General features: G+C 45.0%; 1 protein-coding gene across 3 annotated transcripts in view; it reads right to left on the bottom strand.

The window, feature by feature from the left end:
- Positions 1 to 14,415, bottom strand: part of LOC124041359 (protein quaking) — a 108,916-nt gene that overhangs the window by 50,921 nt on the left and 43,580 nt on the right. For all 3 annotated transcript variants that reach the window (XM_046358865.1, XM_046358864.1, XM_046358863.1), the window contains exon 3: positions 5,428 to 5,544. In XM_046358865.1, the coding sequence (XP_046214821.1) occupies positions 5,428 to 5,544 (117 nt within the window). The remainder of the gene's footprint in view (positions 1 to 5,427; positions 5,545 to 14,415) is intronic.

Genomic DNA, 14,415 nt, shown 5'->3' on the forward strand with positions numbered 1-14,415 from the left:
GAAGGACTCTGTTGCTCTAGATGACAAAACTGAAATGCTGAATTGTTTCAATTAGCACTTTGCATCATCTGGTAGGCTGTTTGATTCAGTGTCCTCTGTCTCTGTACAACCCTGTGTGGATGAACCAGTGAGATCTGGTCAAGCTTTCAGCTTGTTGCCATTCTCAGTGCAGGTGGTACATAAAGCCCTGAAATCCTTAGATCAGAGAAAGCCTGCAGGTCCTGATCTTTTGGATCCCTGCTTTTTAAATCTGGCAGCTGATTTCATAGCTGAACCACTTACATCTCTGTTCATTCTAACCCTGGAATGTAATGAAATTCCGAAAATCTGGAAATCAGCATTTGTCCTACCACTTTTAAAAGGGGGGGATCCAACTCTTTTAAATAATTATAGGCCAATCTCAACGCTGTCACACCTGGTGAAAATACTTGAAACCCTTGGAGTGAACTGCTAAAAGAGTTTTTATTTACTAACTCTATTTGATCAATGTACCAATCGGGCTTCAGGAAGAACCATAGCACAATTACAGCAGCCATGAAGGTTTTAAATGATATCACTGAAGCCCTTGACAAAAAACAGCACCGTGTCTCACTTTTTATTGATCTCTCTAAGGCTTTTGATACAGTTGATCATGCTATACTAAGGCAGAGATTGTCGAGTGTAGGTCTTTCAGAGCATGCAGTTGCATGGTTTGCTAACTATCTGTCTGATAGAACTCAGTGCACTCAATGTGATGGGCTTATGTCTGTTAAATTGTCTGTCTTTAATGGTGTGCCCCAAGGCTCTGTACTTGGTCCTCTCTTATTCACTATTTATATAAATGATTTAGACAAAAATGTCCAAAATGCGCAACTTCATTTTTTTGCTGATGATACTATTATTTACTGTTGTGCCTCATCTCTTACAAAAGCTTTCCAGAACTAGCAATCTGCTTTTTATACTGTTCAACATACCTTGTGTCAATTTAAGCTGATCCTCAATACTGACAAAACTAAACTAATGGTGTTTTCCAAAGCAAGAAATAGACCTCTGAACCTTTCACCTGTCAGGGAAAGGAGATTGAGGTTGTAACCTCATTGTCACACCCTGACCTTAGAGAGCCTTTTTATGTCTCTATTTGGTTTGGTCAGGGTGTGATTTGGGGTGGGCATTCTATGTTTTTGTTTTCTATGATTTTGTATTTCTATGTTTTGGCCGGGTATGGTTCTCAATCAGGGACAGCTGTCTATCGTTCTCTCTGATTGGGAACCATACTTAGGCAGCCCTTTCCCCACCAGTGATTGTGGGTAGTTAACTTTGTTTGTGGCACATAGCCCTTAAGCTTCAGGGTTGTTTTTGTATTGTTTATTGTTTTTGTTGGCGTCATCCTAATAAAAAGGAATATGTACGCTCCCCACGCTGCGCTTTGGTCTACTTCTTTCAACGGCCGTGACACTCATATAAATATCTTGGAATTTTAATTGATGACGGTGTCTCTTTTAAATTGCATATTCAACAACTCAGAAAAAAATTTAAACTGAAATTGGGATTTTATTTTAGGAATAAGGCCTGTTTTTCTTTTGAAGCCAGAAGGAGGCTAGTGTCAGCTACATTTATGCCTTTACTAGACTATGAGGATATTTTATTTATTAATGCTTCCGCTCAGTGTTTGAGATCAATTGACACCCTTTACCATGGCACTTTGAGATTTATTTTAAACTGCAAAACCCTTAGGCACCACTGCACTTTGTATACCAGGGTTGGCTGGCCTTCTCTAGTCACTCGTAGGCTCAGGCACTGGTATACTTTTATTTACAAAGCCATTTTTACTACCTTTTTATTTGGGCATTTTTATTGTTCAGAAATGTGTTGGGTACTCTCTTCGTTCACTGGACTTTATCCTGCTAACTGTTCCAAATGTCCAAACTGAATTTGGTAAAAGGGCTTTTATGTACTCTGCGCCATCGTCTTGGTACGCCTTACAAAATACTTTTCAACTGGAAGAACTTGTCCCGATTGGTATTTTTAAATCACTGATGAATGATTTTGATACTGATTCCCTGACCTGTCAATGTTTTTAATTAGCTGTTTTTGATTTTGTTATACTCTTGTGAATTCTATGGTTTTTACTAGATTACTTGTAGTTTTTCATGTTGTTTGTCTGTAATTTTTGTAATGACTTGGCCAGGACACTCTTGAAAAAGAGATTTTAAATCTCAATGAGCCCTTCCTGGTTAAATAAATAAAACAATTTAAAGAGTCAGATGCGCTGTGCTTATGGGCAGCTCTGTTTCACTGTCTGTGTTCTGTGGTAGGATTGGACAGAGTGCAATCACCTCAGCTGTGTATCCCGTGTTAATGGGCAAGTGAGCATTGTCGAAATCAAAACCCAACCCTCAAGAGAGTCATAAACTCACATACAAAACTCTGTTTTGGACGAGACAGACATTATAGAACAAATGTGTCTGACTAATGCTGATGCCATATAGGCTATTTTCTATCAGAGAAGTTGTTTACCGCAGGTCACACGCAGGTTACCGCAACCCACAGGTCATTCAAACCGCTAAACCCACAGGTCATTCAAACCGCTAAACCCACAGGTCATTCAAACCGCTAAACCCACAGGTCATTCAAACCGCTAAACCCACAGGTCATTCAAACCGCTAAACCCACAGGTCATTCAAACCGCTAAACCCACAGGTCATTCAACCCGCTAAACCCACAGGTCATTCAAACCGCTAAACCCACAGGTCATTCAAACCGCTAAGCAGTGAGCTCCCGGTAAGCTTGATGCCTGCACGGTTAGTTACTGGGTTAGTTACTGTCGTGTCGCTTGAAGACACATGGCAATACTAATGCAACAAACAACAACACTGATATGTATACAAACCAATGAATGTTGGTGGGAAGAGCTATGGGAGGAGGGGTTCATTGTATTCCGTTCCCACCATTCCAATGTGCCCGTCCTCTTATAACTCCTCCCACCAGCCTCCTCTGACGCAAACTATGTACAGCGTTGCTTTAACATAGCAACTTGCAAAGTAATTCCCAGACTCATATGAACTCAGAAAGAGGGAGAGAGAGAGGCAGGGAGAGAGAGAACGTGACTGAGAGTAAATGAGAGAGAGAGAGAGAGAGAGAGAGAGAGAGAGAGAGAGAGAGAGAGAGAGAGAGAGAGAGAGAGAGCGTGACTGAGAGTAAATGAGAGAGAGATTGAGAGAGAGAGAGAGAGAGAGAGAGAGAGAGAGAGAGAGAGAGAGATGCACACGCACGGGCGAAGGGGAGCTGTAAGCTACGCGTGAGTAGAGTAGGCTGTGTGGTTCTGGGACTAGAGTACAGTAGATCTGTGTGAAGACAGTCGGACCGTCATAGTAACTGTAGTAGCCAGCAGACCTCGAGCAGAGCAGGGACACTGGAAGACAAGAGTCCGGCTGACAGCTATTGTCAGGACAATGAGGATGTCAACCAGAGGGAGGCAGAAACTGTCAGCACTCCATCCTCTCACCTCAAAACACCTAGCTAGTTTACTCACCATGCTGCTTCACGGACCGTGTCTGAGCGAATGTTAATGTGCGTGTATAGTGGAAAAGTGTATTTTGGCCCGTTTGTGTGTTTTTGTGTGTGTGCGGGGGGACAACAGCCACAGAGGAGTCAGAGGCGGGCTAATGTGTGTTACACTGCTGTGGCGGACACACTGAGAGACAGCGAGGCGCTCTCTCGTCCAATCCCAGCCCAGCGCTGCTGAGACCCCGGCCAACTCTAAGGCTATAGACAGTGACACCATTTAACTCAAACATACCCCCACCCCTTTCAGGGCTAACCTCTCCAACGATAGCTAGATGTCTATTCCTCAGAATTAAAACCTCTGTATTTGCAGGTTTTGTCCGTCGTAACTGAGGAAGCCCCTGGTGGATCCATTTGTGTGGTGTGGTTTTGAGTAGCCATGGTATAATAGGAGTCCTAACACGCATCCTGTGGTTATCATCAGGCCCTGTTTGAGTGTGAGTTAGTGTGGGAGAGCGGCTTCTCACTGGTTATCTATTGGCTGGCTGCTGTGGTGGTGCTGTGTTTCCACTACCTCCTGCATTCCACAAGACCCCATCTGTGTCGGCAGGCATTTGTTTCATTTAAGGAGTGTATATGCGGCATGAGACATTACGCAGAGGACAAGGACACCGGCCTCTGTGCTGCTCAGAAACCTAATAAATTGCGTGCAGGTGGCAAGGAACCCAATCACCGCTGCAACAACAATGCCCACAGAGGAGAGAGGGAGGGAGAGAGAGGGATAGGGAGGGAGAGAGAGGGATAGGGAGAGAGAGAGAGAGAGAGAGAGAGAGAGAGAGAGAGAGAGAGAGAGAGAGAGAGAGAGAGAGAGAGAGAGAGAGAGAGAGAGAGAGAGAGAGAGAGAGAGAGAGCGAGAGAGCGAGAGAGCGAGAGAGCGCAACAGAGAAAGGATAGAGGGGGCCATTGACTGTGTTTTACGACGTGAGAAAGACCAGTAGTTTGACTTACCCTGTAATACATTTCATCACCAACAACATAGTGGTTAGACTAGAGAGAGAGCCTCTCTCCAGCTCTGTTATGGTGAGATAGCTGGAGCAGCTGGGTTTCTGCAGGATGCTGAGCTGAAGCAGATGTGGAGGAGTGCAGGAGACCACAACAGGGATATCAGACACTTGTTTTATTTTTTTCTGCCAGTGCCCCCCACTGGGACTCTGTGGAACAGCTCAGATCACCATCTCCACTAACACCACTTGTCCAAATAGAGGGACGGACCCTGCTTATACATTGGAAACACAAACAGACCTTTCTCTGAAAAGAGCGAGATGGGAAATAAATAACTGTCCGTGTGTGTGTGTATGCGCACACGTGTGTGCATTTGTCCATGTGTCGGTGCGCAAGTGTGTGTGCGTGGATGACCCCCTCCAAGTGCTCCTCTCACATCCTACAGGGGCCAGGGTTAGGAGATCACGCCGCCCCAGCATGGTCACGTTTCAGGGACCGGATCAGGCTGGACTGAGGGCCCCTCTAGCCCCAATGCTGCTGGGCCCAACAGATCTGAGGTCGAGGACAATGTTTGAACACCTGCCCAGCCCCTCTCAGAGCCACGGTGCAGCTTGGGGGAAGGATTGTTGTTTCCCAATAGGAGGAAATATCTGAGTCTTCAGATGGCCTTGCACACTAGTGGACACACCAATAGAGGATGCAGTGCTGTTTACACAAACTGTATGTAAACACACCACCAGTGTTACTATTAGAGCCAATGGCATCTGAGAGAAGATGAATAGATTAAAGTGGTCAATTGCTGACATGGTCAATAATGAGAGAAAACCAAATAAGATGTTATCTTGTAAATTGCAATCGTTGTGTGAGGGGGAGCTTATAGTACCTGAGAGTGTGTGTGTGTGTGTTAGTGTGTGTGGGTGAGTGTGTTTGTGCTCGCCTCACCTTCTTCTTGTCCCTCATGGAGCCCTTCCCGCGCACCATGATTTTACATCCTGTCTCTGCCTCCAGCTGCTTGGCTGTCAGCCCCCGTGGTCCCAGGATCCGGCCCACAAAGTTAAACTGCCAGAGAAACACAAACGCACACACGCATTAGAACCAGCGCTTAAAACCAGAGCAGTTCTTCAATGCAGACAACAGGTCATTTTATCATTGATATGTATGTATGAGGACATAGTAGACATTTGAAAGATATCTGTAATGGAAATGTTAATGGGTTTTCTCCAGTCTTGACATGTTGAGAAGAGAGGAATCAGATACAAAGATATGAAAACACAGAGAGAAAGAACGAGAAAACAAGGTGAGGAGGTCTCTCAAGGGAGCCCCTTGTTTGACCCCTCCATTTCGCTGTAATCTCACGGCCTTTATCACCTTCCCGGTGCTCTGAGACAACGGCGCTCGACGGCGACATCCGGGAGTGCCTTGCGACCAGCACCCGGGCTGGGCGCTGTTGACAAGATAAGGCTTAGCGATCGTTCCCCCATTGATCAGCAGCCTAGGCTCCTCTCTGCTCTTCTCTTCACTGGCCCTCACACTGCCTGTCAGTCAGGAATCAGGAGGGCTGACTATCGATGAGCTGGGACTGACACACAGACAGGTCCTGAGCCTTGATGGACACGAGAGACAGACTAACTGACTGACTGACTGCCTGACTGACTGAAAGGCTGCCTCACTAACTGACAGAAAGACAGATAGATGGAGTGACTGACTGCGTCACAAAAAAAGTTTATAGCAACTATACCCACTGAATACAAAACAAAACAGAACAACAATGAAAGATTTTACAGATTGCCATTCGCCATTATCTCCACTTCATGTAATACAATCACACTGATAGTGTTTTGAATCAGAGTCGACTCGACACTACAGGACATAGGTTATGAAGACCTGTGGGAAACGTATAGACTGCTATGGTTACTTCCTCCTCTGTGGCTATTAAAGCACTGTGCATCAACAATAATGGAGCCTCAAGTATCGAGAATCCAGTCAAATGAGTTTCAGGAAGACGGATTTTCTTTCTGTCGGATCCGCAGCTCCCGTGTCAAAAGTGACGTACTGTGCGATGAGCAACGATGAATGTTCATCTTGTGCTTTGCCCGTAATGTGAATCACTTCTTTTCATTTGTCTCTCTCACTCCCCCTTTCTCCTCTCCTCTCCTCTCCTCTCTCCCTCTCTATGGAAACTATATTCAATGGTCTGTAATTCAGGGACAACTTGAAGACCTGTCTATTTGTTATGTTATAATATCAACCAGAAAGAAAACAATTTTAAGTACAAAATGTGATATGTAAAAGCCTAAAAATATTGTAGAATCTCTAGTTTCATCGTCCATAGCTCTAAATGTGGAGCTCTTATACCTATTTTGTACTCTAATACCTATTTTCTTTACTTAACAATTGCACTGTTGATTAGGGCCTGTAAGTAAGCACTTCCCTGTAAGGTCTACCTACACCTGTTGCATTCGGCGCACATGACAAATAAACTTGGATTTGATTTGTGAGAGATGGACATGGTAAACAGAGCCCATGCTGTCTTGCCTTGTATTTCTGCCCTTGCTGAAAGCCCAGTTGTTTGCACCTGGCATGGTTGAAAAGGGCACATTCTGCTGCTTTGCCATGAATGATGCCTTCATACACAACACACACAAATACACACACCGCTCCCAATGAGAAAGAAACCAACAAAGGCCATATCTCAGCATAGGGATACAGGGTACTCCATAGAACTAGCCTTCTGCATAATTATCAATGCCTTACCATTTAAAATCATTCTGTTGACTTCACTTTGCAATCTCATTTCACATTGGTGCTTGAGAGCTCAGTCAGCCTGTGGTGTCACTCTAGTCTAGGGATGGGCAACTGGCGGCCCATGGCCCCGCCCCCTTTAGTAGGGAGCGCGGACCAATCTAAAACCATATTTATTTTTTTGTTACTTACTGTTGAGTGTTAAAATAACAATACACAACGTGGAATTTCGAATTTGGTTGTGCACCAGCAGTCACTCAACTGGCCGATGTGAACAAAAATGCTTCAGATTAGTAAGTTAGTTCACCAGCCAGCTATCTAAACTTGTAGTAAGCATGGTCCAATTACCGACTGGTGTGGGGCCCACTGATCATCAGCTATCATTTCAAATTCAGCAAACATTTGCCTACACCCTACAGTACGTGTAGAACTGCATGAAATAATTTATACAGTTGCAAAATCTTCTCTCCTCCCCATGGAAAAATCTGTAGATTTGCAGCGAACTTGCTTTAAAACGGCAATATTTTCTCTACACCTCATGGCAAAATGTGTAGAATTGCAGGAAATTGCAAGTACATGTTTTTCTCTTCTCTGTTTTGCTCACAAGGTGGGGGTATGGATGAGGGTACGCAGACCCACGAGCCACTGCAGTCCCTCATGATGAGTTCTGTTTTTTTGTGGCCCTCGCCCCCCGTCAAAGTTGCCAATCCCTGCTCTAGTCAATCACGCTTTCTTGTCTCCTGGAGAAAATATGTTCCAAGGTGCCCTTTGGGTCTGGACAATCAGAGAAACCACAGGACTTTCTAATTTGTATAAGTACAGCTCAGCTCACATTCACAAAGAACAAAAATCACATAGCTAGGCTACAGTACTTATCTCCAGTCTCAGGTAGGGCTGTTGCAGTCATGAAATTTGGCCAGCCGGTGATTGTCATTCCGGTCTCACAGTAATTGACCGTAATCAACATAAACACGTAGCTTCCACTCATAGCCTACAAGCCACTGATGCAGACCTTTGGAACATCTACATTTGAAAAAGTCTAATATATCCATGTAATATAGGCTACACCATCACAATAAATTCATAATTTATTTTAGACAGGTCAAAACAGGAAATGAAGAAAATGTAGACTATTTCAGAAGAACAGAATAGCATACTATGAGTTGTCCTTACTGTATGTTAGGCCCTGACCTGGCTATGCCATATGGCTGTGGGCTACACTAGTTCATTTAGTAGACAGGATTTGCTTAAAATTCTGTGGCATTATTTTATGGTATGAAGAATACAACTGAACATAGCTGAATAAAATAAAAAATAATATTTTCTCCAAACTATTTGAGGTAGTGGGCACATGCAGCTATTCTGTGTTGAGCGGTTAACAAAGAAACAGGTCCTCCTATATGCTTTATTTACAGCTATTTATGTAACTTTAGTTGTGATACAAATGTTGGGTTATATGTTTTGATGCGACTCTAATGATGGTTTGAAAAAAGTTGCATGAAAGGCATGAGCTCTGCTTTGTTTTTTAGGCAGTCTGCACACACTTCATCAGTCTCTCATTCCCAATTTGACAAGCACTTGATAATGCCTAGAATTTCCCGGCTACATCCCCTTTGTGTGGTCATAATGCCCCCTAAAAAATTCCATGCATTTTGCAGCCAGTGGCTGTTGTGCCCTTGGGCTAAATATAATAATGACAATTCCCTTCCCCCGGCTGCATGCTGAAGCACCTCTCGCTCACATTGCTCTCCGAAGCACCTCTCACTCACATGGCTCTCCGTGGTCTTTCTCACAGGCTACAAGTAAAGACAGACACATCGGGAATGCAACTGCATGCGTCCTTATCCAATTCCGAGGCGCATATTGAAGATATTGGAAGAACTGTCCACATTTACTTTTCGTCACACAACAAGATGAGTAGGCCTAACGAACTGCAAAAGCAGTAGCCTCTGTCAATATACTATCCCCCATAGTACAAAAGTTGACCTATTGTATACGCGATGCGTATGTATGCCAGTTAGGCTCTACACTCCTTGTAAAGCGGATTAATGTGCTTCATTTTAAGACGTTATTTGGCCACTTTAGTTGTGATGCAAACTATACCAACACATATAGGCCTATGGGCTAGGCTGCATGAGGTGTGTGACTAGGATTATAAAAAGACGCAAAAAAGCATGCTCTGTTTCTTGCCTTATGCTGGACATCACTCACAAGTGATATTATCATTCACAAGTGTTAGGCTACTATTGTCACCCATCACACTATTCTTGATTTAATCTTGTCTTTACATATACTAATTAATATAGGTGTGAAATTAGTTTTGATTTAGAATGAATCATTATCATGCACCTGTCTCGAAACAGGGGCAGTGGAAAATGTCATCTATCAACTTGAATGGACAACGCTTTTCCCATGGTTCATTTTCATGCCAGCCAGGTAAGAAACACTGCTGTTGAAAAGAGAAGCAATGTGCTTATTATTAGGAAAGTTGAGAAATAAATATAGTAGGCCTAGCCTATAGAAAGCTGGTGGGATCCTCCTCTTTTTAATAGAGGCCATCACTCTGTTCTCACGCAATTGCATAGCCTATAGAAATGTTGTGCAACATGAGCTCATGGGCTCTCATGAAATGTTTGATTCAATTTTTGATTACATTTGCATTGATGTCAGAGTGATTAGAGGGATTATGAGCTGTCCTCCCCTCAGCAGCCTCCTGTGATACAAAGCCACCAGCCATCGAAAGACGATCACTTTCAGCCTACAATTCAGGAGACAAGTTCAAGGCAGCTGCCAAGAGATTTAGGATATGGCTCTGTCTATTACACCCTGTCATGATGATGATGATATGCATCCTCTTGTAGACCATGACCATGTACTGTAAATGTAATTTTCCTACCTACCACATGTCAACAAAATACCTGAGCCTGTCTATTCAGATACCTGAACCCTTTTAGTATTCCAAAGCATGAGAAGACAAAAGGCATTATCATAGTCAAACATCCCCTCCTCCGTAAATTGGGTCATAAAAGAGCATCTGTAAATTCTGTGAGCGGCGTCGCCAGGGCTCTTTTACACACGCTGCCTTATTCATGTGACACAACTCCGACGCAACAAAGTGCAAGTGACAGCGCGGAAGTGAAAGACTCAAAGCAACACCTCTTAGCGCCTCTCCGGTCTTCCTCCGGTCTTTCGGCGGTCTTCCTCTGTCACCTGCATTTTGATATCCCTCCTTCAGGAGAATCCTTCTCTCCTCGATATCCGCGAGCGCCTTGCAACCAGCCCTGAGGCGCCACTGACAAGATAAGGCTCAGCGATCGTTACCCCATCGATCAGCAGCCTAGGCTCCTCTCTGTTCTTCTCTCTTCTCTGGCCCTCACACTGCCTGTCAGTCAGGATTCATGAGGGCTGCCTATCGATGAGCTGGGACTGATACTGACACACAGACAGGTCCTGAGCTTTGATGGACAAGAGAGACAGACTAACTGATTGACAGACTGGCAGACTGACAGACAGTCTGGCAAACTGGCAGACTAACTGATTGACATACAGACTAACTGACTGAATGACTGAATAACTGAGTTACTGAATGACTGACTGACTGACTGACTGCCGGCAGTCACTATCAAAGTGTATAAAGTTTATAGCAACAATACCCACTGAATACAAGCAAAACAACAACAATTCAAGGTTTTACAGATTGGCATTCGCCATTATCTCCACTGATCACTTCAGAGTCATATCAAGGCAGCTGCCTTGATATGTACAAGCCTAAAAACATTGTAGAATGTCCAGTTTCTTCGTCCATAGCTCTAAATGTGGAGCTCTAATATCTATTTTTTTTACTCTAATACCTATTTTGTACTCTAATACCTATTTTATTCTCGAATACCTATTTTGTACCCTAATACCTATTTTGTACCCTAATACCTATTTTGTACCCTAATACCTATTTTGTACCCTAATACCTATTTTGTACTCTAATACCTATTTTTTTACTTAACAATTGCACTGTTGGTTAGGGCCTGTAAGTAAGGACTTCCCTGTAAGGTAAACATTGATTTGATTTGTGAGAGATGAACATGGTAAACAGAGCCCATGCTGTCTTGCCTTGTATTTCTGCCCTTGCTGAAAGCCCAGTTGTTTGCACCTGGAATGGTTGAAAAGGGCACATTCTGCTGCTTTGCCATGAATGATGCCTTCATACACAACACACACAACACACACCGCTCCCAATGAGAAAGAAATCAACAAAGGCCGTATCTCAGCATAGGGATACAGGGTACTCCATAGAACCAGCCTTCTGCATAATTATCAATGCCTTACCATTTAAAATTATTCTGTTGACTTCACTTTGCAATCTCACTTTGATTGGGCATCACAGAGGTATACAGGTTTTCACAATGGTGCTTAAGAGCTCAATCAGTGGTGTCACTCTAGTCAATCACACTTTCTTTGCTCCAGGAGGAAATATGCTCCAAGGTGCCCTTTGGGTCTGGACAATCAGAGAAACCACAGGACTTCCTAATTTTCATAAGTACAGCTCAGCTCCCATTCACAGGGAACACAAATCACATAGCTAGGTTGCAGGGGGTGCGAAGGGGGGTGCTGTGGGATTATTTAAGATGAAGAGGATTTCAGATGTTTTCGGAAGATGGGGAGTGACTCTGCTGTCCTAGCTTCAGGGTGATACTGGTTCCACCCCTGAGGTGCCAGGACAGAGAAGAGCTTCGACTGGGCTGAGAGGGAGGGCCAAGAGACCAAAGGTGGCAGAACAGAGTGCTCTTGGGGTGTAGGGTTTGGGCATATCCTGAAGGTAGGGAGGGGCAGGTCCTCTTGCTGTTCCGTAGGTAAGCACTATGGTCTTGTAGTGGATGCGAGCTTAGACTGGAAGCCAGTGGAGTGTGCGGAGGAGCGGGGTGACATGAGAGAACTTGGGAAGGTTGATCACCAGACGTGCTGCAGCGTTCTGGATAAGTTGCAGTGGTTTGATGGCACAAGCAGGGAGCCATAGTCAAACATCCCCTCCTCCGTAAATTGGGTCGTAAAAGAGCATCTGTGAATTCTGTCAGCGGCGTCGCCAGGGCTCTTTTACACACGCTGCCTTATTCATGTGACACAACTCCGAGGCAACAAAGCGCAAGTGACAGCGCGGAAGTGAAAGAGTCAAAGCCATACTTCTCAGGGCCCCTTCAGTCTCCCTCCAGACTTCCCCCAGTCTTCCTCCAGTCCTCCTCCAGTCTCCCTCCAGTCTCCCTCCAGACTCCCTCCAGACTCCCTCCAGTCTCCCTCCAGACTCCCTCCAGTCTCCCTCCAGACTCCCTCCAGTCTCCCTCCAGACTCCCTCCAGTCTCCCTCCAGTCTCCCTCCAGTCTCCCTCCAGACTTCCCCCAGTCTCCCTCCAGTCTCCCTCCAGTCTCCCTCCAGTCTCCCTCCAGTCTCCCTCCAGTCTCCCTCCAGTCTTCCTTGGTCAACTGTATTTTGATATTCCTCCTTCGGGAGCATTCGTCTCTCTCTCCTACTCTACTGCTTTGTGTTCCCTCTATACTCTCCCATCACACCAAGTTCAGTACTTTGATGCATTTGGCAGTGATGAATGCCTCCGAGTAGGGGTTTCGGGCATATTGAGGATGTGTGTGTACTGAGAGGACAGGTGTGTGTTAGGGCTGCATGATATGGGCCAGAAAAATCGAATTGTGATTTTCTATTTATCAAATATTGCGATTGCGATTTCACTTGCGATATAGATCAAAACACTTGGATGAACTGTTGGATTCATAGAGGTAGAATGTTTTCCATTAAGAACCAAAGTGTAAAGCAGCATCGTTCCTGTTCGGAAACAATCTGTTGACTGCATTTGACCTAACAGAACAGCGTGCAAACTTCTAGTGAATCTAACAGCGGGGAGGAGGAACTGTGCTGCTTGATTGGCAGGGGGCGGGGCTTGGTGTGTGGGAAGCAGCTGCAACGAAAGAGAGGAAGAGAGACGACAGAGTAAACTATAAAAATGGACTTTACACACGGCTGAGTGGCGTTTCAAAATAAAGCGAAATCTCTTGCCATATGGACACTGCACATGTTAATATCGCCCTATTTGGTGTGTGTGTGTCCTTGCGCGTGCGTGTGTTTCGAGAGGAGGACAAAAAGGGCAGAATTAGAATCCCATTTCCCATCTTGTCAGGCAAAATCTGTGCGAGTGACTGTCAATGTGAGAGAGGGAATTTGTGTGGAGGTTATCAGCGGTGGCAGGTGAGTGTGCTTCCGACAGGGATATTGTCTTTGTGGAGGGTGCCCCCTACCACCTGACCCCCCCCGCCCACATCCCTCTTCCAGTGTTTAACCTTATCCATCAGGCCATTGAGTGATCCACACGGCAGCTGCAGCTCACTCAGGATCACGATGGGCATTCTCGGTCTTGTAAAGAACCAACACAGGCCCACAGCAGGTGCGCTGGGGTCAAATACAAATGTACGCGTGTCCACTGTCCATGTATTTATAAAGCAAGTGAGTCTCCCACAATCTCAGCCCTACGGCACGATTTCCACCATGGGCTGTGGATGGGTGGACACTGAAACGGGTGGATGGAATGGTTCAAATCATTGGAGTGAAAATGGTGGATCCAAATCCCATCCATAGTATTGATCAGAGAGGGAGAGCAGTCTAACTGCAGCAGCCAGCCGGAGACACCAACAGGACAGAGACAGATTGACTTAGTGTACCCTGCAGTGCCGACTCAACCCACCACACCTCCACTCCCCGCTGCTCCCCCGAAACTGAGAGAGAGAGAGAGAGAGAGAGAGAGAGAGAGAGAGAGAGAGAGAGAGAGAGAGAAGGAAAGCAAGAAAATCCATTGAAGCTAATGGAATGTCTAATACCTGCTTTTAAAGGACTCGCCCTATTTACCCAATCTGGACAGTGAAGATGAAGTGTGTTTTCCATCAGCTACAATAAAACGGGGGAGCTGAACATAATTAGGGCCATTTAAGACTGGGAGCACGATGGTCCAACCGCCAGACACTCACACTGATCTTATTATCTTATGAAGATAAACGAGCTGGCCGCTGTAATAGGCAAATTAATTATTGCATGGCTTCTAAATCGCACTCTGCTCCAATTCCCTTTTGCAGGACGTCTTTTGTTTGCATTATTATGGAGTACAAGAAGCTGAGCGTGGACGAAGATAAGCCAGAT

This window comes from Oncorhynchus gorbuscha, linkage group LG08 (genome assembly GCF_021184085.1).
Source record: "Oncorhynchus gorbuscha isolate QuinsamMale2020 ecotype Even-year linkage group LG08, OgorEven_v1.0, whole genome shotgun sequence".
Classification (NCBI taxonomy): Eukaryota; Metazoa; Chordata; class Actinopteri; order Salmoniformes; family Salmonidae; genus Oncorhynchus; species Oncorhynchus gorbuscha.